The sequence below is a fragment of the Carettochelys insculpta genome, chromosome 8 (assembly GCF_033958435.1).
Source record: "Carettochelys insculpta isolate YL-2023 chromosome 8, ASM3395843v1, whole genome shotgun sequence".
NCBI classification, from domain to species: domain Eukaryota; kingdom Metazoa; phylum Chordata; order Testudines; family Carettochelyidae; genus Carettochelys; species Carettochelys insculpta.
Window position 1 is genome coordinate 50,506,760 of NC_134144.1, and position 24,573 is coordinate 50,531,332.

The 24,573-nt window shown below is 39.7% G+C and overlaps 2 protein-coding genes across 2 annotated transcripts in view; one reads left to right on the forward strand and one right to left on the reverse strand.

Annotated features, from left to right (window-relative positions):
* Nucleotides 1–1,855, forward strand: part of ORC4 (origin recognition complex subunit 4) — a 92,035-nt gene extending 90,180 nt beyond the window's left edge. Inside the window, exon 15 of the mRNA XM_075002101.1 lies at nt 1,630–1,855. Coding sequence (XP_074858202.1) covers nt 1,630–1,659 — 30 coding nt within the window. The 3' untranslated portion in view covers nt 1,660–1,855. The remainder of the gene's footprint in view (nt 1–1,629) is intronic.
* Nucleotides 1–24,573, reverse strand: part of ACVR2A (activin A receptor type 2A) — a 110,856-nt gene that overhangs the window by 33,167 nt on the left and 53,116 nt on the right. The window contains exons 2-4 of the mRNA XM_075002099.1: nt 19,955–20,162; nt 15,564–15,673; nt 11,398–11,552 (exon numbers count right to left, since the gene is read on the reverse strand). Of these exons, the coding sequence (XP_074858200.1) occupies nt 11,398–11,552; nt 15,564–15,673; nt 19,955–20,162 (473 nt within the window). The remainder of the gene's footprint in view (nt 1–11,397; nt 11,553–15,563; nt 15,674–19,954; nt 20,163–24,573) is intronic.

Genomic DNA, 24,573 nt, shown 5'->3' on the forward strand with positions numbered 1-24,573 from the left:
AAGTGTGTTTTTTGACTGGCCTATACATTTTATAATTTTTATTTCTTGTGCACTTGAATTTAACTCTTTGAGTACTGCATTTTAAAGTGTCTTATCTGTCCTGGCTAGAGTCATTATTTATGTGGTAATTTTAAAAAATATATATTATATCTAGGTTGTTTTTTTTTTGCCCCCAACTAGTAAATGCATAATGTCATGCCAATAACGTATTCTGCAGACGGATGGAAAATATTAGAGGGATCCCTGAACTACACCAAGATAAGTCCTCTTCTGCAGTGGCAGAGTGCTTATGTTGGTTTAGTTAGGGTAACAAAGTGTTCACTAAGATGCTGCATTACTCATGTCAGCTGTCATCTTTTGTTCTCTCAGTAGCCAGGGTTCTTGAGACATTTAGTTAACAAGAATGTTCAATTCATGGTTAATATGCTCCAGTGCTGTGAAATTGAGCCCATGTGGGTTCAGAGAGGTCAGCTCCATAAAGCTGTCAGTGCCTCATAATGCTGCTCTTCAGGCTGTACAAGTGCTAAATCTGAAGCCACGTTCCACCAGCAGAAGGAAGGAAACTAGTATGGACACCAACGGCTACTTGAACTACTGTGATAGCTGTAGGTCACCCTCAGTTAAGTTGCCAGCATGCTGTAGTGTAGATAAGCCCTCACCCATCTTACAAAAAATAAGACATGACCAGATATCTAATAAAATTACTGTACTTTAAACAATAAAGGGCAAATATGCAATTTAAGATACATCAAAAAAATATCAGATTTTCTTATTAATGTGAATGAATTCAAGAGAGCAGAAGATGGCGCTTTTCGCTTCAAGTTGTTGATGGAATTAGATGAAAAAAGCTTGAAGCCACTGGAAGGAATATCTGCCAACAAGGATGACCAAGGAGGAGGATTGGAGAAGGACTAACACAGCCCTGTCTTTAAAACTGGAGCAAAGGAGGAGTAGGGTGATCCATGGCAGATCATAACCACAACATGTATCAACAGCATATTGCTGCCCCACCCCGTTTTTTAAATGTACTTTTAAGTCCTATTAACAGAGGCACAGAATGCAAATTATGGGAGATGACAGCATCTAGTTGGTGCTAACTAAGCCTCAGCTGGAGAACTGTGACAGTTCAGTGTACAGAAAGGATGTAGAGAAGCTGGAAAGGATCCAGAAAATAGCAACAAAGATGATTAAAGAGATGGAACGCAAGCCATAGAAGCAAAAGCTGAAGGAATTGAGCATGTTTAGGTTGGAAAAAGATGAGCTGGGGGGAAGGAAGAGATAGCAATCTTTAAATACTTGAAGACTGTCGTAACACACCCACAACCCCCAGTTATTCTCTCCCTTCCAGAGGACAAGAGGCAGTGGATTCAAACATAATAGTCTCAGGAAAAACTTAAGTGTAAGAACAGTAGGACAATGAAACAGAAGTAGGATAATAGAACAGACTATGAAAATTATGGATACTTCTTTACTGAAGGTTTTTAAAAGGAGGCTGGAGAGCCACCGGTCTTGGTTGTTTGGATGCAACAAATACTAATCTTGGCAAAGGTGCAGTAAAAAAAACTAAATATCTGTAACTGCTGAAAAAATTTATATGCACACTAAGCAGTAATAATTTTCTTGTTTTAGTTTCTTCTAAACCTGAAGAGTTTCATTTGAAGCTGAACAATGATGTAAGCGGAAGGAGATCTCTACCAAGTTTTTATCAATTTAAAATTTGCAGGACATTGATTTAAAAACACCAAAAGCAATGTGCCATTTTCTCTGAACCAAATTTCCAACCGTCTTGCACTGTTACTTAGCAACACCCCCTACAAGTGAGTGAAGTTCATTATTCACAACAATACAGAACTTGTCACTCTGAAGACTGCTGACACGGAACTGCCAACTGTCGAAGAAGTGTTATGTGCAGATATTTTGTAAAGTGATTTGTTTCTTTCATATAAGTCTCTGAAGTCTCAAATACAAACCAATGGCCCAAAAATGAAAAGTGGTATATTCCATTATCAATCTCCACAGACATTCAACTCTATTGCACAAGAAATTCTAGTAATTTTTAGAAGATTTAGTTTATATTATGACCCAGCATGCTTCCTGAGCACTAGTAAAAATATTGCAAAGAATTTATATCAAAGCAATAAGAAATAGAAATGTCTCACGTGACCACAACGTTCCACAAACATGAAAAAACATCAAATACAGCTTACCTCAATCATTATATGAAAGGCATGCTTGTAAAAAACACAGGCAAAGGAAGTTACTAATTATATCAAGGAAAGGTGAAAAACATCTTGTAAGGAAAGTGACAGGAGATAAATTGTTTTATAATGCTAGTTACAAAGAATATCTAAGTGGATATCAGTTCATGCTTGGATTTAGAACAGTAAATCTGTCACTGATGTTGTGTTAATAAACAGGTAAAGAATAATTGTAGTACAAGTTGTTAGCAGAAATGACTTCATGGTTCAACACAGAATGGCTTTGTAGATAAATCAGTTTGACAAACCATTTTTTCCTCAAAATATTTCATAAACAGTAATCAAATAGGAAACCTACTGAACATACAGGGGACATAGAGTCCACCTTCCACTTTTTTCATATCTTGTCCCACGAAAGCTCATCACCTAATAAATTATTTTGTTAGTCTTTAAAGTGCTACTGGACTGCTTTTTTATTTCCCAACAGTTACTCATCTGTTCAACTACATATCCCACATATTTACACAGTATGACAAGTTAGTCAATTTGCCAGGTCTCAATTTGAAAGATTCTTGTTTTAAATTCATGTAACGCTTCACCTTCACCACCATGGCCACCACCAGCCCCCCACTAACCAAATAAGTTCATATTCTGGCTAAAACTCTTATTTTCTACAATGATCACAAGAGTACACCAGATGGCAGTGTTGCATTTTCTAAAATTAAGACACTACCTTATAATTAAAAAATGTTTATGAAATGAAACAATCTTTATTTAACAGCACCTGTAGTAGAACTGTACTCTAGTAAACTGAGCATTTACTTCTCAGTGTACAATTTAAACAACTGATCCTAGGAATGTCATATCTTTTACGTCTTATTACATATGAAAATACTTCAGGGTTCTTTCAATAATTCCACATCATTATTCATTGATTTTTTCACTGAAAAGCTTTGTAAAAAAAAAAACAAACCAACAAACAAACAAAAACAATTTCCGGAATTCAGAAAGTTATTTAAATTAATATTGACTTTTGGGCCAGGTTAACTCCCCTCCCCAATCTTCCTGATCCAAATATCATATGTCACTTGCATTTTACTACTTTACTCATTAATTATCAAACTTTGTTAACTCACATGTATGATTTTTTTTTTAAAACATTATCCTGAACCACCGAGTCTTTAGTCAGTCATTTTATCTAGACATCGGGAACATCTATCATTCTATTAGATAAGTGAGTGCTAATTCACAAAATTCAAACACTTACAGTAGATTCTACATGGCAAATATCCCTACCCACTATCTTTATCTTCTTAGATTACATGCACTGCAGGGCTAAGGACCACATCTTCTTCTGGTGCTTGGAAAATGCACAGCACGTGCTGAACAGTATCTACCTAACAAGAATCTAGAGGAATTATTTCTTGAAGACTAGATTAGCTGAAGCCAAACTTATGAATCTTGCAATAGGGCTTATTGCAGGGGTGGGCAGTAAGTAGCCTGCAGGCCAGAGGCAGTTCACCCTGGTTAGCTCCTGGCAAGCTGCCAGGCCCTTCACTTCTGTGCATGTCCAAAGGTATGGCCACTCGCAGCTCCCACTGGCTGTGGTTCACCGTAATTCCCGGTTAATGGGAGCTACCGGAAGCAGTGGCCCAGCCTGCTGCATTTCTGGCAGCTTCCATTCATCAGGTGTCAATTTAAAAATTTTTCAGATAAAATGCTGTTGGCCTCTTCATTTTTAGTACATTTAGTGTTAGTAAAAAATCGCAAAGGTATCTTTTGGAGAGTGAAGTCATCTATCCACAGAATAAGGTGTAAAAAGATGACAGTTGCCCAGGCTTCTTTCCACTAATCCCTCTGTTCTGGGGAGAATCATCTCTGGGTAACAAAAGGGTTCAGTCTCCTTACTAGTTCAGTTGAGACTACTGAAAAAAAAGGTGTCAATACCAATTGTGGCTGTGGCATGACCAGTGTCTTATCTAATAGAGCTGAACATTTTACAGCTGAATAAAAAGTCAAAAATCAAACTTCAATTAATAACTTTATTCATTCATTCATTTAATCCAAACATTTAACTATGACAATTTCAAACACGTACAGTAGCTCCCGAAAACAAACAGTTGATGGGGGTGGGGTGGTGGTACGAAAGGGGGAGGGGGAGATTGTGGCCAGAAAAGACTGGTTACATACCTTCTGTAACTCTTACTCTTCAAGATGTGTTGTTCATGTCTGTTCCCGAAGTGGTGTATATCCACCATGTGCACCTTCGGAGGATTTTCCTTTCAGCAGTATTTGTCAGTCAGCTGTGGAACCCCATGGAGTGGTGTTGTTATGGTGCTAGATATATACCACCACTGCCAACACCTCCCCTGCTCAGTTCCTTTTGCTGGAAGATCATCAATAGTCTTACCCAACAGAGAGGAAGGCAGAAAAGAATGGGGATGGCCACAAACAATACATCTCAAAGAACAACCATTATGGAAGGTACATAATGGTCCTTTCTTCAACTGATTGCTCATGGCCACTCCCAGAGTGGAGAGTCAAGTAATACATAGGTGGAGGGAGTCAGATTACTTTAAGACTGAATGGAAGACTGCTCTGCCAAATCCAGCATTTTCCCTAGACGGTGTTGGAATTGTATAATGTGTGGCAAAAGTGCGACCAGAGGACCACACAGCAGCTTTACAAATGTCTCAGACTGACATATGACCTAAGTAGGCAGTTGAAGTGGCTTAGGCTCATGTGGAACCACATGAGTAAGGTTGGCTAAAATGTAACAACATAATGCAAGAAGTGACCAGGTGAGATGCAGTGTGATCAAAGTGGGATACCCTTCATTCTGTCTGTGATAGAGATGAAAAGTGAAGTGGTTTTTCTAAAAGGCTTTGTCCATTCTATGTAAAAAGCCAATGCCCTTCTCAAGTCCAGGGACTGAAGGGTCTGCTGTCTCCCATCTGACTAGGGTTTTTTGGTTTTTTTTTTTGGGGCGGGGTGGGGGGAAGAGAGGGGAAGTATGTCCTGAAGGGAGGAAGGCTGGCTATGTTCTTAATTGTACTTTATTTTTTTGTAGAAGATGGTATCAGGGGGTGTCAGATGTAAGCACTCTCAATTCTAAGACTCTGCAAGCCAGTGCAATTCCTTTCAAGACAGGTGTAGTAAGGAACCAGTAGCCAGAAGAATGAATGGTGGCCCCATGAGCTTAGATAACCCTAGTTTAAGTGCCATTCAGGGAATGGCTGTCATATGTGAGGAAATATTCTGTCTAGCACCTTCAAGAACCTTACCATCATTAGGTCTGTGAGGACCATGGGATGGTCTACTCTGTTATCTTAATTTACACTACAGAATCATCGAACGTTAGGACTGGAAGGGACCTTGAGAGGTCACTGAGTCCAGCCCTTGCGCTCATGGCAGGACCAAATACTATCTAGACCATCCCTGATAGACATTTATCTAACCTGTTCTTAAATATCTCCAGAGATGGAGATTTCACAACCTCCCTAGGCAATTTATTCCAGTGTTTGACCACCCTGACAGTAACTTTTTCCTAATGTCCAACCTAAACCTCCCTTGCTTCAGTTTAAACCCATTGCTTCTTGTTCTATCCTCAGAGGCCAAGAACAACAGATTTTCTCCCTCCTCTTTATGACACTCTTTTAGATACCCAAAAATCGATATCATGTCCCCCCCTTAATTTTTTTTTTTTAAAAACAGAGGTTTAGACTAATAAGCATTTTATTTAATGCCGCTATTAAAGGCAAAGGGGAAATTAGCTTTCCAACACCACACCCCTGCCCACCCACACACACACACATATATATATATACCCTCCTGCACTCATACTTTTACATAGATGAACTTCTGCAGGTGAAGACAGCAGAGGAATCCAAAGCATAGTAGGTCCAATGTGTCTGGCTGCAGTCATAAATCCAGGGCAGTAAGCTGACTGTCTGACCCCCTTGTCAGCTCTCTCTCATATCAACTTATTAATCAGCACCATCCACCCTAAGGAGAGGGGAAGGGGCCCAGGGCCAGAGCCTTGGGCCTCCTCCTGCCCCCACATCAGCTGAGACACTCTCCTGCAGAGTGGTGATGGTAAGAAGAAAGCAGGGGGGAAAAAAAGAGAGCACCTCTCTAACTTTGCACTTGTCTTATCTATTTCAGTCCAACAGAAATTGCCCTGTCCCACTGCCCCAGGATGACCATGAGTCATCACCACTGTCCCAGGACTCTGTGTGACAATGAGTCACCGGCAAATGGGAGTCTGATCTTCTCTTGATGGGGACTCTTCATCTGGCACGAGGCAGCTCCTACTTCTCTGGCCAGCCCAGAAAGGCTGGCTTCAGGGACTAATCCCATCACCCCACCCTCCCCTCTTTCTACCCCTCTGCCCCACAATTGACTCAAAAAGGAAAGCTCACTTCAGAAAGAAAGCAATTTCTTTTACAAAAGGAAGAGCTGGGATTTCTTACAAGACTTCAAGCATATCTAGAAACAATTTCTTACTACCTTATAATACTTACTATGGACCCAGCAGATACCCAAAATATAGCTCATGAAACAAAACATAAACCAGGCAGAATAAAGCTACTGACAAATCCTACAGAAAGTTACAGGACTTAAAAGCACCAATGACTGAAAGTTACAGAACCTACTTCTGCATTGTACTGGACTAAGCAGGGGCTTTATAAAACATACCCCAGGGTGGAAAGCTGAAATCGCTGCAGGGTGCCCCTGATTTTTTTTTTTAAAGGAGCAGTATATAATCTAGGATCTGAGTGACAGAGGTGTGCAAGGTCTGAATTCCATTCTGCTATGCCTAGGCTGAGAACTTGGACTACCTGGCAGTATATGTGGTGTGAGCATATGGTTTTCTGCTAGCATACAAGATATACCGAACTTCCAGGGAACCTAACACTCTGGAGTGTACGCATGGATGAGCCAGGCAATGAGGGTGAGAGACTGCAGGCTGGGAGGTTGTGGTCAGCTGTGGTCCTGCATCAGTAGATCCAGCTGTAGTGGAAGGAGAAGAGGCTCATCCAATGACACGCTAACGAGGCTGGAGAACCAATGATGCCTCAGCCAGACCAGGCCAATTAGTATAATGGATGCTTGATCCTGGCAAATTTTCAGAAAGAGCCTGCATATTAGAGGGATTGGGAAATATGCATAGAGGAGGCCACCCAACTAGGGAACTAGGAATGCACCCAACAGGGAACTGTGGCCCAGGAAGGAAGAGGATGAGTGATGTTTTCTGCTGAGTCAAGTCATGAAGGTATCTACTTGAGGAGCACTCCACCCCTGGAAAAGTGAATGGGTGATGCTTCGGTGATGAGTCCACTCATGAGAGGTGAAAAAGCAACACAGGTGGTCCACCAACTCATGTTGCACCCCAGCTGGTGAGACGCTTGCAGGGAGATGATGCGGTCAATTCAGAAGTCCCATAATGCGATCGCCTCTTGGCACAGGAGATAAGACTAGTAAGCATCTCCTTGTCTGTTCAGGTAATACAACGCAATAGTGTTGTCTGTGAAAACTGACCATGCAATTCTGACAACATGATATGAAGGTTTTGCAAGTCAGGCTAGAACTCTGAGCTCTTTTAGGTTTATGTGGAGTAGAATCTCCTCTGGAGACCCTGAGATCCAAGTGTGCTAAGGCGCGCTACTCCCCAACTCAAAAATGAGATGGCTGGGGGCATGTGAAAAGGGTGCTCCTGCACATACAAAGGGCTGATTCAGTCACCACTGGGACTCCTGTGGAGAGATGGACATCATCCAAATCGAGACTCTCCCTGTGCAATCTGTACACCCTGGAGAGCCAAGTTTGCAGCGGTCACAGTCAAAGAAACATTCTGGACCACGAAGATGCAGCATGACACGTGCCCTAGGAGTACCATGCAGTGTTGGGCTGCCATGGTGGGAAAGAGCAGGAAAGACTGGATCAGGTCCCAAATAACCAGAAAGCAAGATGGGGACGGCAACGCAGTTCACAATGTTGAATCGAGAAGCAGGCCTGTAAAAATCTATCCTCTGGCAGGGCACAAGAGTCAACTTTTGTGCATTGAAGGAGCAACCCTATACTTTTACATGTTTGTAGAGCAATGCACGCGACTGTTTGAACCATGAGAGATGCTGGTCCCATTAGTAACCAATCATCCAGAAATGGGTACACCTGGATACCCATCTTTCTGGGACTGTTCATCAGCCTAGTCATACATTTTGTAAAGACACGCTGATGAGAGGCCAAAAAGGTAGCACCATGTACTGGTAATGCTCCTGGGCCAGGGTGAAATAACAGAGGGCCTGTGGTGTGGTCTAAATGAAATATGAAGATAGGCATCTTTCAAATTGAGGACAGCATACCAGTCACCCAGATCCTGGGACTGAATGATTGCAGCAAGGGAGATAATTGAAAAACTTTATTTTTCTTATACAGCAGTTCAGGCTGGGAGGTCTAGAATTGGCCTGAAACCTGCCTTTGGCTTTGGAATCAGAAAAACCACTGCACGTATTTACCTGTGGAACCTGCTCTCTAGCTCCAAGTTGCAAGAGCAAGCACATCTCCAGATGAAGATGTTTGTGAGAGGAATCCCTGAAGAGAGACTGTGCAGGGAGGACTGAAATCTGTCGAAATCTGAACTATAAGGAAAGTTTTTATAAAAACTGGGCCTGTTAGCAAGAGCCTCCACTCATCTTTCTAAAGACTGTTACCCTTCTATTCAGCTGAAAACTATCAGATGTTTTCCATGTCCAATGAAACTGGAACAAGGAGTAATGGACTTATTCTACAGTGAGGGTGATTTAGGTTAAGATATCTAGGAAAAAATGGAAATAAAAGGCTAAAGCTCTGAAAAAAGGTATCCAAAAAGAGGTTATGGTTCCTAGTTTTTAGAGATTTTTTAATAAATGAACAGCAATGAACAAACATGTCATGGATGATCCTGACTTGGTGAAGGGGAGCACACCTATATAACATTTCAAGGTATTTTCCATCTATGTTTCTGGGCTTCTATGTCAGGTTATAGCTGCCAGGTTCTATTTTCGGACTTTGGGGGTAAGAAAGGAGACTACTCATTGCTCTTGTTCTTTCTTCTTGGCACAGGGATCACGAGGAAATGAGCTGGAATCTAGACATCTTTTCAGTTGCAATAAGCTGTGGTTGGGCAGTGAGCAGTCCAAAGTGCCAGTAAAATTCCTGTTCAATTTGATTCTAGCCCCACAACTTGTGTACCTAGTATGACCATGTCAATGAGTTAAAATGTATGTCTACCAACCACAGTGACAAAAATGCCTGGACTGTCAACATTCTCCAAAGGCATGTCAATTAAAAATCTTGCTTATTGTAAAACAAAGTTTTAAATGTGTTTTGTGGCCTTTTTTCCTCTTGCTCTTGTCCTTTTCTTTCATAGCATTGCTGTTGTCTCTACCTAAATAGTTCCTTCTTATACTCTCATTCTTCTCCCCCCACTCCTTCTTCACTCTCAATCTTCATTTTTGTATGCCTTTGTTCTTCGAGGATCCACTCAGATTGAAAGTAATAACTACTGCTTTCCTGAACAGATCCACAACATTCTGATAAATCCTATTTTTTTTAAAGATTTCCATACAAAATTTGCAGACACAGGCACTTTAGATGAGCAACCAACATTCCAGTTTCTTATTTAAATCATGCACCAATCCTTAATGTTAATATTGAGCATGGATATGTTGTTTAACCTCTATCAATTTAGAACACTTAAGTTTTCCATGCAGATTCTCTCTCTGTTCTGGTATTGCTGTCCATTGCTGCACAAAACAGACAATCCATGATGCAAAGTGTACTCACTGAAAGAATAAGCCATAGAATTCTTGAAGACTTACTTACTAATTAGCATACACTCACTTCTCTTAGGTGAATAAAAGTGTGCCTTTAGGGATCATAACGCTAAACAGAAGGCACTGGCTGGTAGAATGGAACAAGTGTTCAAACACCAAGGTGAGTACTTGTTTTTGCTTTGGATTTTTAAATTTGGTCTCTTCAAAAAATTACCAACAGGTACCTGATTTCCAAAGTTAATGCATATTTAAGAGGCAAATTCAAATGACATGTTCTAATTCTGTTGAAGAGTAAAGTCAAGCTTTCCAGATGTTTCACTGGGGATTCTTGTCAAATTTTGTAGAGAGAATGCATTAAGGGAACAAGGCACATCGTGTACAAACATCCATTTTATCAAATTTGTTTTCTTGCAATATTTTTGAGAATAATCATTAAGCACATTATCAGCTTCACCTTATATTAAGATCTGCTAAAAACAGACCTTTATATTTTTGTGTAGTCCACCAAGGACAGTGAGAATCTCTTATGGGTGGAAGGAAACATGCTAACAGATTCCAATGCAGGAACTTGTCAAGCATCAATACATGGTCTCCTAAGATGTTTGCAATAGTGTTTTTACTGTAAGAAAATGAACATACTTCTTTTAGAATTATTAGTTTTCCCCTCGTAATTTCTAAATTTGACAAATATTAATTTTTCCCCTATCTGTTAGAAACATAAACCAAACATTCCATTCTGTGCATGAACCACCACCAACTGTAGGAATATGCACAAGTCAAGAAGTAGCAATTCTAGTCTGGGACAACAATGACTGCCTACGCAGAAGGAGGTCAATCTAATCGCTACTTGTCCAATTATTTAGCTTTAAAAACTGCTGTCTAAGCATTTTTTTAATAAAAACCACAGGCTCTACTTTGCTAGTTACCAATTTTATCCTCCTTTTTTACCTTTAAAATCACACACACATGCCATCTGACCCCACAGGAGTAGATCATAGGCACCTTATTCCTTCTAATGAGTAGGCTGTCACATCAAGGAAAACAATGGAAACATGGTTTCTCACAATTTCCCCTCACAATTAAATCTCTAACGTTTAAAACAGATGTATGGACATGCTTATTAATTTTTTTTATATGTTTAAAGGTGAACTCAATCTTGATTAGGGTCTGGTAATTTTAGAGCTTAAACTTGTAGTACTTGATTACCTTATCTAAGGAAACTTACCCTAAACCAGCCACCTGCTTCAGGACACAAATGAAGTCAGATTTCAGTCATACCACTTAAAACAAACAAACAAAAACAAAACAAATCTCCCCTCCTCCTTCCCAACATTTTAAAAACAGTGATTCCAAAATATTAAGATTACAATGTGGCAACTTACTTGGGTTGGTACAAGCACTGGAGGATATGCTAGTTTATGATGTCTGTACATCCAAAATGAAAACAATATGATCACTGCAATTCCCATTATAGGAACCAATGAGTAAAGCAAGGTATTGAATAAGAGTGGTTTAGTTGTAACAGGATTGGAAGTGGCTGAAAAAGAAAAGTTACAATTAATCTTAAGCAGCTCATCCAATGCCTAAACTTGATTAAGTTCTAAACAAAAACAAGCATATTCATTAAATAACTGAACACAGAAGTAAAAGCTGATTCAACGCAAGGTTTAATATGCAGATGAAGATTTTAAAGGATTTGAGAGATTTTTCACATGCATGTAAATTCAAGTTCAACTGAAAGAATGTGGGCTCCTGAATTCTGTGGTTGCTTACGAAAACCTTCCCCGTCTCCATCATAACCTATTTAATATTCATGTAATTTCCTGAAAAAAAAAAAAAACCCTCAAAACTCATTCAAGAAAAATAAATTTATACAGGAGATGCTCCAACTTTGGAAAGTATTTCAAAAGGCACCATTATACAGGGTTGACTTAAATCATGATATAAATCAGAAATCAGGAAGTCTTAAAGTAAATTTTAGTTTTCCTTTGCATTTGTACTTTTTTAGTTGCTTTCCTAAGGAAAAAATAAATTCTCATTTGTTAGCAGCCATTAAAACACACTGATCTATAATGAAATAAAGATTTTACACTGTGATGCTTCTCTTTGCTAGGAAGATAGCTTTATAGGTGATTACCTCATGCATTACAAGGACTGCTTCCCTTCCTTTGATGCTCCTAATTATCTCAGACAGGACAATTAACATCCCCTCCACCCCCTTCATTCAATCCTATTTGAATTGTCAGTTTTTATTGTAATTTTTTGGTCCTCTATACTTACAAAGGTCAGTCTGTATTGGAAATTATATTGATCCAATGAAGTGGGTCTGTCCCATGAAAGCCCATCACCGAATAAACCATTTTGTTAGTCTTTAAAATGCTACATTTCTGATCCTTTGTCTTGTTACCAAATGTAATTCACTTCCTTTGGGCAGTTCTGGGATCACTCAGCTTATTGCACCATTTCAGCAAGTTCTCCAACTTGTTTTCTGCGCTTCACATTTATACAAGGCAGCTGCTCTCCCCTCCCCCAGGTACCATGTGGCTGGGGCTAGCCCCTTCCTCCACACAACATGGCTGCTGGGCAGTGCAGACCATGCTTGCAGACAGCACCATGTCCTGTACTGCGCAGGACTTCACTGCTTGAGGGGACTTACCCTTGTGGTTCCCTCCCAGGGCTAGCAAGAAATATTAGTCATCCAAAAGAGGATATTCTACAGCCTTTAACTGTTTTACAGGGCTGACTTTCCCAAGACACCAGGCAGTTGGCAGGCTAGCGCCCCCAGTCCCCCCATGGCTGCCCAGCTGCGCGCATCAGGACTTTTATAAATAACCTGGTTACCAATTGTCTTTCACTTCCTTTGGGCAGTTCTGGGAGCACCTACCTGGTGCCATACTGCCAGTCATTCAGCCTGCAACAGAACGTGACATGGGGACATATGGAGTACTCTCTTCCCAAAGTTTGTGGCTCTGGGGAGGACTTCCTGTGAACGAATGGAGCTTGTGGGCTCTCTCTCTCTTTCTCCTCTCTCATGCACAGGAAGTTGACCTAGGGCTTCTTGCCCAGAAGAGGCAACCCCTTACTTCTTTCCTTAACTTTTCTGTCTAATGCTTCCTTAGCTTTTCCTTCTCTTCCCAAGCCACTACTACTCCTGACAGGGTACTGGGTCCTTCCAGCAGCCACTAGACACCAACACGCCCTGGTATTCTTTCCTTGTCTTCTGTTTAGTCTTGGGAATTCATGAGTCTGGAGCTACTATTTCTACCAAGCGCCTCACCTCACGTTGGAGATATCAGTGTAATGGCTCCTTCCAGCACACTAGCCACTAGACACCAATGCCCTTTGGGATTCTACACTTTTCCTTCTGATGTCATTGTATCTCCTTTCCTTGCAAATATGAAGTCTTTCACTAATCACATAGATCCACTTTGTTCCACTTGGGTAGCATGGGCTTCAGCTACCGAACCACTCCTGTTTGGTGTATTTTCACCAAGGGAAGAGACTTCTGAAAAACTGCTGTTCATCACTTGTGTGGTGACTGCTCGCAGATTTCTCTCTCTCTCTCGCTCTCTCTCTAGTTCAAAGCTGGCTCCATCAGCCTCTCTCTCTCTCTTCACTTGAATTTAGTGTCAATTTAAAGTCTTTTGTAAAAACTCTTTCATAAAAGCTGCCTCTTTCTGTAATGTTGACAACTCAATAAATTTCTCTTACCAGGGGCAGAGACTTCTGAAAAACAACCATTTGCTTTCAACCGGAGGGATGAGGGCAATGCACTCAGGGAAGATGACATGCACCCACAACTACTTGTAGGTCATTTCTTTCCTATAACACACTGGCAAAAAATCCAAACTGCAAAGAGGCTGAAGGAACCATGGGATAGATTGCCACAATGCACTGCTGCAACAGTCAGACTTTGTTGATTTAGTGGGGACACACTAAGTCTACTTTGTGAGCAGTTGTGGACACATTCGATTTTATAAAAACCAGTGGTAAAAAGTTGACTTTAATAAATTTGACTTTATTTGGTAGTATAGACATAGCCTAATATTCAGTTATAAAATTACTATTGATCGCCATTAGAATAAAATTATTTTTGGATTTAGCAATCTATTTCTTGTCCCAAAGGGGCAAGTTTCTGCAAAGGCCAGTATGTATCTGAAGGGAAATCTGATTTATGTAGTATGTGTCATACTCAATTTTTTCTTCAATTAAACCTAAGTGAAAACTGAAAGAAACATGCTTTACACTGTGTATTACCATTGTAAAGCTTTTAAAGGATGCTCTAGCTGTTTATCCCAGGATTTACTAGTAACCTCAAGATGCAGTCTTTCTCCAAAAAGGCACACATGGATAACATGGGTCTGAGTGTGCAGAACACCCATCCTAAATTTTGCCTGTGGGGTGTTTTGTGGTAGTGGGGAGATCAGATGGGAGTGCAGGGCTTCATTAGTGTTAGCATCAACATCATAGGACAATTCATTTTTCAGCTGTAACATTGCTGTGGTCAGGTGGTCATAGTGTTTTAGCACCTACCGTGGAACTAACCCTCCCCAAAAGAAACCATACATCCCAACCACCAAGATAGGAATAATTTAAATCAATAGATATTAAGGTTAGTCTTCAGCATTGTTGTCATAATTTAAAACTTCCTTTGAAATATTTTAAAACTATTTGTTTATTCTAAATGACTATTTATCCACTCAACAACTCTATGAATAACTTATTAAGCTTGTATTCACCTAGAAGAAAGGAGCTCATCTTACCCCTTCTAAGGGATGCTTTTGCTGGGTGTATGTAAGATGGGGTGGAAGTTGTACATAAATTGAAAATCCCACACATTTTATGAAACTCTTCAAATTTATATTCATTGCTAGGGAAAATGCGTAGTGTTTACCATGTTAGATATCTTAGTTGGAAGACATTAAGAGTCTGGCATTTTTTTTTCTCCAAACAGATTTCCAGACAAGTATCAGAGAGGTAGCCATGTGAGTCTGTATCTTCGAGAACAACAAGAAGTCCTGTGGTACTTTATAGACTAACAGATATTTTGGAGCATAAGCTTTTATGGGCAAAGACCTACTTCAGCCGATGCATATGTGGGGGGGTTGTTTCAGAGCGGTATTTAAAGAGGGGTCCCAGTAAAAGGGAGGGCAGAGCTGACAAAGTCTATTCAGTCAAGGTGGCAATGGCCCATTATCAGTAGTACCTACCAAAAGAGGAAAAAACAAGTCAGATCAAACAGGGGGATGTGGCCCACTGTCAGAGTCTAATGGGGAGACATTAGCACCCAGGGCAGAGAAGCTGCTTTTGTTAGTCTATTGCCCAGATCAAATTAATCTAATACAACCAACTCTGAAACATTGTAATTGCAGGACAAAATAAAACACCATCACATTCCACCTATCTTCCACATGTACGTTTGGAAAAAGCAAAAACAGAAGCTACCAAGAATATTTTGGAAAAAAAATCCTTCTCTTCTAAATATAAAAAAACCTGCATTCTGGTCAACGCTGACGAACCATTTCTTTAGACTATTAAATCAACTTACGTTGTGTTACTTCCATCTCTGGAAAATAGAAAAAACGTTCATTACACATGTTGCCTTCACAACAACAGAAGAACACATCAGGGCTGTCTTTCTTTTCTATGCAATCAGTCCTGAAAGAGAGCACCAGAAAAGTCATTTTTGTTCATTATAAACTGAGTTTCTTTGTACAAGAGCAAATAATTGTATATGTTATATACAAATTTAACCTTGAAATGAACTGCTGAAAGATGTAACCCACCAGATTAAGATGGCATTATCAGAATACCATGATAAATTAAGGAGAAAATATATTTCATTATAGGTCTACTTCCATTTGCAGAAATATAACACAGATTATGGTTGATGATAGAGATGGTCATCATAACCTTGAAGCTGTAAACATACTAGCATCCCACAAAGGTAACAGCAAGTCTGGTTTCAAAAATTCATCTTTTGGTGAGGTGGTGGGGGGAAAATGAGGGAAAGCGGGGAAGTTAACTATCCATGAACTCAGTTTAAATGTGGTGTAATAAATAAAATAAGTATTTGCAGTTCATCCATGAAAACCTTGACGTGAGGCTGGTGCGGGGAGGGGGACACTTTTTAAAACAGAAAGAATAAAATTTCTGAGCTGCTAAATAGCTTTGTTTATTGCAGTGAACTGTGGAACTGGACACTCTAAATTAATACGACACAGATGTGCCATAAATTGGTGAGGAGGGAAAAAAAATCCTTAAGAACTCATGAGACGGAAGGCAGAAAACAAAAAACACATTTCTCTGTAACAGAGAACTAAAATTAGTAAACATTCTAGAAAGAATCAAACTATTGAAGAAAAGAATGAACACTGCTGTTTTACATACAAATTGAAGACTTGTGTATTATAATTGCAATTTACTGTTTCTGCCATAATTTGTTCATTCCTTGACATGCTTTCTATTTGGCTACATTTTATTGAGGGACATTTTTAATAAGAGAGTCATGGACCACTGCCCTCCTCCCCAGAAAACAAACAAAAAAAACACCTACCCCATGAGTTGTCCTATATACCTTATTAGAGGGTGGCGGGAAGGGTGGCTGGGTGGCCCATGGAGTGCTCAGAGGGGAAGATATCCTTGAGAGTGCCATGGTGGAAGGCTCTCTATATGGCTCTTCATGGCTCCCTGGAACTGGTGATATCTCTTGCCTCCTAGGCCTTTTGTGTGCCCCGTTTCCACCCTGAGTACTGACTCTGCAGCTCCTATTGGCCAGGACCATGGCAAAATTACAGTGTTGGGGCAACTCCAATGTGCAGAAGCAGCACGCAGAGATGCCTGGCCATGCCTCCACCTAGGAGCTGAGGGAGGGGTATGTTGCCTCTTCCAGGGAGGCTCCTCTCTCCAGGTAAGTGTCACCTAGAGCCTCAGCCCCTCCCAGCCCTGAACCCCCTCCAACACCCAGCTTCTGCTGTTGGTCCCTGCACAAGTCATGAAGGTCTGGGAAAGATAGGGAACCCATGACTTCCATTACCTCCATTACAAACTCATATCCTTAACCATAAGATTAATGTGCAGTGAACTGCAACAGTCATTCAGCAATTTATGTTAAGTTGCATACAACACATATTTTAATGTTTCCAGTTACAATACTGTATTCAGAAATCATGTATTCTAATAGAAGGTATAAAAACAGTGATGTCCTGGCACAAAGGTATCAGAAAGAATTGCATGAAATGGACTAAATATTGATACATTACCAAAAACAATGGGTTATTTAATAACCAGAGTGAAGTTTTCTAATATTTATAACATTTTAATATCTCAGTTTTTAATGATTCAATGCTGTGTGTAGTGTACTAAGAAGAACAGATTAACATCCTCTCTTATTTCAGCCTTCTCTTCTGGATTTACTATACTTAAAGACACTTTTTTGATTCTCTTTTTAATCTTTAGAAACTGTAGAGCTCATCAACATACATGGGATTTCATAAATTAACTCAGGGCAAGGTTCGACAAAATGCAGCCCGCCATAAGCCAGTCTGCAGCCCAGCGGGAACTTTGGACAAGATCCCCTTCACGCCCCTCATAGCGGCCCGCTGCCTGGGATACGTACCTCTGAGCACTAATGTGAGCCTGGGGATGGCAGCAGCACATAAAGCCTCTCCCTCTCCCCTGCCCAGCTTGTGGTGTTCAGAGAAGTGCACAGCACCCCCCAAGCCAGCTTCTTTGTGCAGTGTGTGGAGGCAGGGCAGGCAGGGAGCCTACCCGAGGGATCTGCTGGGTTTCCAGCCGGGAGCCTCCTAGGTAAGCACCTCCCGGCCAGAGTGTACATACCATCCCCTCCTGCCCCCCTAAACCCTCTGCCCTCCTGCTGAATCTCTTCCCCAGATCATCATCCCAGCCCTCTGTAACCCTGCTCTTGTACCCGTAACCACTCTCAGACTCTGCACACCAATCCTCTTTGCCAGGTCACAACTCAAACCCCTACACTCCCTCATTCAGGTTAGAATCTTCTCCTGCACCCCTACATACACCCCATCCCAGATTCCACACCCTTACCCCCAAGTCACAAACTCCTCCTTTACCCAAACTCCCTAGCTAATCTCATATCCCCTCCTGCACCCCAGTCACCTAACCTGGGCTCCCTTCTGCACCCAACCTCCACCCCAGATGCTGCACATCCTCCATTAATATCATAGAAGAGTGCAGCCCTTGACCACTTACCAAGTTACAGGAAAGTGCCCCCTCAAACACGCCCCCCCCCCAGTAGTAATGCTCACCCCTGACATAGGACTAGTCTGTATTTAAAAGCTAATTTGGATCATGGTAGGGTGTGAATTTGAAGTACAACAGCAATTCCTGAATAACTGCATGGTTAGATAAGATTTGATTGTCTAAGAGACTGACTTATCTGTTGGGAAAAAAATGACTAACTGGTACAAAACCCATGAGCATTCACATGGGTTAATTTAAACTTGCCCGAAAAGAAAAGGCCACTCTTACATGAAACCTGGATTTCTACCAGTTTAACTACACTAGTGCAGTTTTGTCTACTCACAAAGTCTTCCCCCTCCTCCTCTATTTCAACTTCTCACCGTTTCCATTCCCTTGAGTTCTTCCACATCTTTTTTCATCTTTGAGTGAGGAAATTCCAAGCATTCTTAAAAATTCCTAGATCTGCTCTTATTTGTAAATCAGTGCCAAAATTCTCATGGATTTCCAACACTTAGCCCAATGCTAAGCTTTACAGAAAGTCCTTCCTTAAAATTTCATGTTAATAACATTAAATCTTAACCTGAAAATTGACCTATCCCACTACATTTTTCCTCCTGAAAAGAGATCACTTCTAACCTTCCCACAATGGTTGAAATACAGTTTTACAATACTGTGTATAGCAGTTGACAAAAAATTATTAAAACTGTCCTTTTTCTCTTCAGCACAGCAACATTTCAGTCAAGGTCCATTCTACATATATTTTGCTACTTCTGAAGACCTGGCAAATCCGAATTAAAACTTTTACTCGAACTGCATTTTACTGACAAATTTAAAGCCATATAACCTCTTTATGAGGCAAAGAGAACTATAAAGAATAGCACCTTCTTCCACCGATACAGAGAAAGCTGAATTAAAAGACATGAATATCTGTAAGTTTAAGGGTCCCCCCCGCCCCAAGTCTTTTACAAAATTTTGGAAACATTTTAGTGATGTGAAGATAATACTATTAATATATTATTATTCTTCCTCTCCTTCCACTCCAAACATTGGCATAAAGACCATTTTGTAGTTTTAAAAAAGTATTCTTCAGAGTATCATACGGTGATCAATTAGATGATTGTAATCTCTGAATTGGGCCTAGGACCCAACCAATGCCTACTGATAATCTATTACGAACCTGCTGTGTGGATTACCGCTTACATGTATCTATGACTGACTGTCAGTTACACAAAAAGGGCCAGGATCTTCACAAATTATGACCACCCTAATGCTTCTAGATGTTCAGAAACTGGCAAATCAAGGTACACGCTGACATGTCAGAAGAATGGTTTAGGGTCTAATGAGAGCAGGAATTCTAAATTCTACCTCCAGGAATATAACTTTAGGTACCAGTTTGAAATCATTCAATAATAAGTGGTACTTTTAAAATAAACTTTATTGGACTAGAAGAAGGACATTTTTTTAAAAATATGAATAAGTTTTACTTATAGAAATAGTGACAATGAAAGATGAACATGTTTCTCCTCTCTGAAAGTATGTCCAACTAGTCAGACACTAATTTAAGTCAGAACTGTAGTCAGCTAAATGCAAAAATTCAGGTTTATAGTATAGTGAACAGCATATTGTTTGGTATCTTATAATTTGTCTCACATCTAGTCACTTTTTTGTAAACTTGGTTTAAAAATATTAATATACATAAGATAGTTAAAATTTTCTCACCTATCATAACAGTTGATATCATCCAGCCAACAACCTTGTTTCACAATATCAATTGATCCAGAAATATTCTTCCATGTAGCAAAACAGTGTCGCCTTTTATCTTTATCACCATAACAAGGTTCAATGCCACTGCGATTTGTTTTATCTTTTTCCCAATTAGCATTATAGTAGATGCATTCCTGTGTTTCCGATCTGCCTAGTATGGCACCTATTTGGAATTAAAAATAATTTCATGTTAAAACCACTGTATTCTGAAGGCTGCAGCACATCTCAACACTAAAAGCCAGGCTTTATGGAAGCTTCTTATATAGATACCTTTATTAATATTTAAGTTCTCTTCTCATTGTTTTTATATTTAAATGTGGCTTGCATTCTGAACAGGTGCTGAAGCATAAAACAATTAAGTTAAAGGTGTTCTGTTAAATAATTTTATAATTTACTAAAATAACTATATAGGCTGAACAACACATAGCTTGTAAAGATTTGCAGAAAGACTGGAAAATATTTCTTACTAAATAAGGGACAAATTTTGACAAAGCTGCTCATTACATTGTTATAACAGAAGATTTTGTTGGCTAAACGACAGAGCTTGATCTGTAAAGTATTAGTCAAATAATGGTAGTGTTAAATTCCAAAGTAGCACTAGTTAGCAGAATTTATCCAGTTTTAAAAGGTTGTTTATGTTGTGTTGTAGAAAATGTAAAGAAAAGGAGAGCATTTCATTTAACCTCAAAATTATTCAAATCAAGCTATTCAGTTCATACACACCCTCTCCCTAAGAGTGTCAACTTGAACACTGACCAGTAAGTGCGAATAGACACTTTGCAATGAACACCCTTCATATTATTCTGCTCTGTCGAAGGAAGAACTCTCTTTGCCTAGGTCCACATTCTTCATCCCCTTGGGTCACGTGATTATTCCATGAGTGCAGTTCTCAAACGTTTCTAGTCCTTGCAGGCCTTGCTCTAATCCTTGCTTTGCTTGACAACATAATCTCATTAATGGCACCACATGCTCTACGTTTAGGCTAAGAAGCCATCTTCCTAGCATATGTAGATGTACTCATCGTAGTTCAGCTCAAGTAAACTAAAAATAGCATATTCATGGAAGCACAGGCAGCAGCTCAGGAAAACTGTCCACGTTTGTCCCCAAGGGATCAAGCTGATGCTGGAGTTTTCAAGCTACTGCTAAATTCTTAGGCTAGGTCCACACAAGATATGCAATTCCAGCTATGACAACTGTGTAGCTGGAACCGACCTACCCTAGATAGATTTTTCCAGCCATCCACACCGCAGAAAGAACAAAGGGGAAAAAACTCTCCCATCGGCCTCTCTTACTCCTCCTGACAACGAGGAGTACCAGGGAAGACTGTAGAGCTGTGATGGTTCGATTTAGCACACCCCCACTAAGCGTGCTAAAAATCGAACCCTGGAAGATCGATCCTAAATAAGTTGATCTTCTGGTAAGTGTAGACATACCCTTTCCAAGGAACCTCACATGATCTGAATGACAACAGGATTCCCATCTCTTACAGGGAATTAAATATAAGAAATGGAGGCCAAGATAGGGGGGACTGTAGAAAGAAAGTCAAATAAGCTGCCCAGGAAACAATTTGTAGTGTGACTGAACTAAAAACTAAAAGAAACTAAACTAAGACAAAATTAAAAAAGTTTTTAGGGATCAAAACTTCCGATACCTCAAAAAATCCCAACCACAAGTTTTCATCCCAGATGTAAAACTGTACATGCTCTTCTAGAATCAAAACATTATCTTCCACTAGCAGATTTGCCTAGTAATGCTCATTTAAGGAGAGCTCTTTAAAAAAAAATTATGACGACTTTGCTTTTCAAAACTAGTGTGAATTTTTATTTCAGATTTCTTAAGCAGATTGTTAAAATTTGTCCTTTTTTAGGTAATTTTGTTAAAAAATGGGAAGTGCACCAAGTGTATTTTTTCTTTCTTCCCTATAACCTCTTATCATTTGCTATGTTTTAACAAAAAAGGCCTATAGGTCAATTTGGTTTCCAATAACATTTCCTTCTAGCTTTCAAACCTTAAACATTAATTTAGCTGTCCCAAAACAGAGCACTACTCCAAATTTCCTCATTTTAAATTCTCTTCTGGAAGGCTTAGAGAGAACCCATTTTTTTCCCAGGATCATCCTATTTTTCTGGCTAATCTTGATTCAGTCTCTTTCCACATTTGCCCACTTATGTCATTTTGAGGACTGCACTTGATTTGGTGACTGTCTCTTTTCTATTTCACTTTATGAGAGAAAATCCCATTCTAAGAGCATCTCATTTTCCTAGCACAACCCAAACCCTTATGTTGGTTTAAGTTACAAGAGGAAGCTGTTTACAGAATTTGATGGTCCCAGCTCTTACTGCTGACAAGGAGTTCTTGATCAAACAGACCAACTTTCTAAAACACATAGCATATATGTGGTTAACAGTGCTCCTTATAAACTGGGCGATTGTGTGCCCATTCAGGAGAAATTCAAATGCTGTTCAACTGATTAGCAGAGTGTCCATAGCTAGGTTATATGTTTCTATTTGTGGTGCACATTCTCATATGGCTCAGCGCACATAAAAGTTTATTCTGCTTATAGAGGGAAAGCCATTAGACAGAACACTGGTGGGTAACCTTTTTCCTTCAAAATAATGTCTCATTTTACCTTAAGTTTTAAAAAGAGGTGAAATCCTTTATTTTATACATTAAAATCAAATCAAAGAACATATGACTATGTTTACTAAGTTTATAGCAACTATGAAGAATTTGCTTTGTCTCCTTTCCAAATGATTACTACACTCTAGAAATGTGGATTATATGGCACAAAGACTATTTAAAAGACAGAAGCATCTAACCTGGGGTATAATTAGATAATATTTAAGAAATTAATTTAGAATAGAGGAAAATCCCATGTACTAGGTAATGCAGAGAGAATACAGCCCTTGAAACAACTAACAACTCCAACTAAGAACAAAGTAATCTGTTACACACTGATGCCATCTAATGGTTATCAAAGGAAACAGCAAGGAAACCGAGCTGAAAGTCAAGAGCCATTTAGCAAGCATTCGCTAGAAATGAGCGCAGCCCCCTTCTGCAAACCCTGAAACGACGATATTGTAAATGGTCCAAGCTGTGCACCTGGAATTCCTAACCCATCAAACCTGCAAAAACAGAAGTGTCACCACACACTTAGACCAGTGGTGCAGACTCGGCACACTGCTACAATCATCAGGTTTGAAAAATGACAAGATTTCATTGCAGAAATTGTATGTTTTAATGTGAATAACTGAAATACCTTTTTTAGAAAACCCCAAGATTTCAATTAGGCTAGCCACACTCCTCATTTTTAGTTCAAGTATGCTCGCCAAAAGAACTTCAAAGTACTTTAAGCTATTGTGTTTTGAGGTTTAAGACTAGTTTATGAATCCAAGCAATAAATAGCAGGAACCACACTCATAATGTCTTTAGACAAGTGCATCTTTACAGCTTTTGAGAATTATCTGAAAGGTGATCAATGCACAAGAGATGAAAAATAACTGATGGTAAGTGATTAAATTAACACAATCCTGATTAGTTGTTGCTCCTTCATATACATTCTGGGCTCCAAATCTGGTCTCTGCTATGCACGCAGTCTTGTAAAATTATGTTTTATGTTTGGTATGGGCCTGGAACATCTATCACAGATACACTTCTGTACATAATCAATAAATCACAGATTATGTGGTTCTGGGCAAATTAATTCACATACTGATTGGCTGAGATCTGAGAAATACCCTTTAAGGTAGAAAAAGAATGGTAAAGAACATAAGAGATAAATTCAATAGGCTAGGGCTCCTTAGACTCAAAAAGGGGTTATCCTAATTACATTATTTTCCAATGTTGGTCTATTATACTTACAAAATGGGCAAAAGTAAATTATTGGATTTCAAAAAACAAAACAAAAATCAATCATACAACTGGCACCTCAGCAAGTTAGTACAACTGAACTGCAGTTCACATTTACATTTAGCTAACAATAACTATTTACTGAGAGGTTGGAGTGGATCCCACTGAAGGTGTGCATTTGTCTTGTGTGCAAACTAACATACATGAACACAGTTTTGCATATAAACACAGCATATTTCCTGTGTCTCCTCATGCTTTTTGGTGTGAAGGCATGAGTGGACATGACCCTCTCTCAGTTCCCTCCAATGTCCACAGGAGCCAAGAATGCCAAAAAGCAAAGATGAAAATTGGGATGCAGGATCCACCCAGAAAGAACAGTTACTGATAGATAAGCTGTGTTCCTGCTGAACTGCATGATGGTTCAGCTACCCAGAAAAGATTCAAGTGTTGCACAGATGATTAGCAGAGCACACACATCTGGCAAAGTATCTGTTTCTATGTGTCCCACCACCATTGTTTTGCAGCAGTTGCTCCTGCAGCTTCTCCTAGACCCCCACTTGTCGGCTGTGCAGAGTAGGGAGGTAGCTGGATCTTCTCACTTATCTACCAAAAGTGATCAAGCAAATTTACAGTCTGTTCAGTTTTAGGAAATGTTGCAATACCTTCTTCTTTGAAAAGCCCTGTCCATTGTAAATGACAATCGTAACTTCCTCTCCACAGAAAAA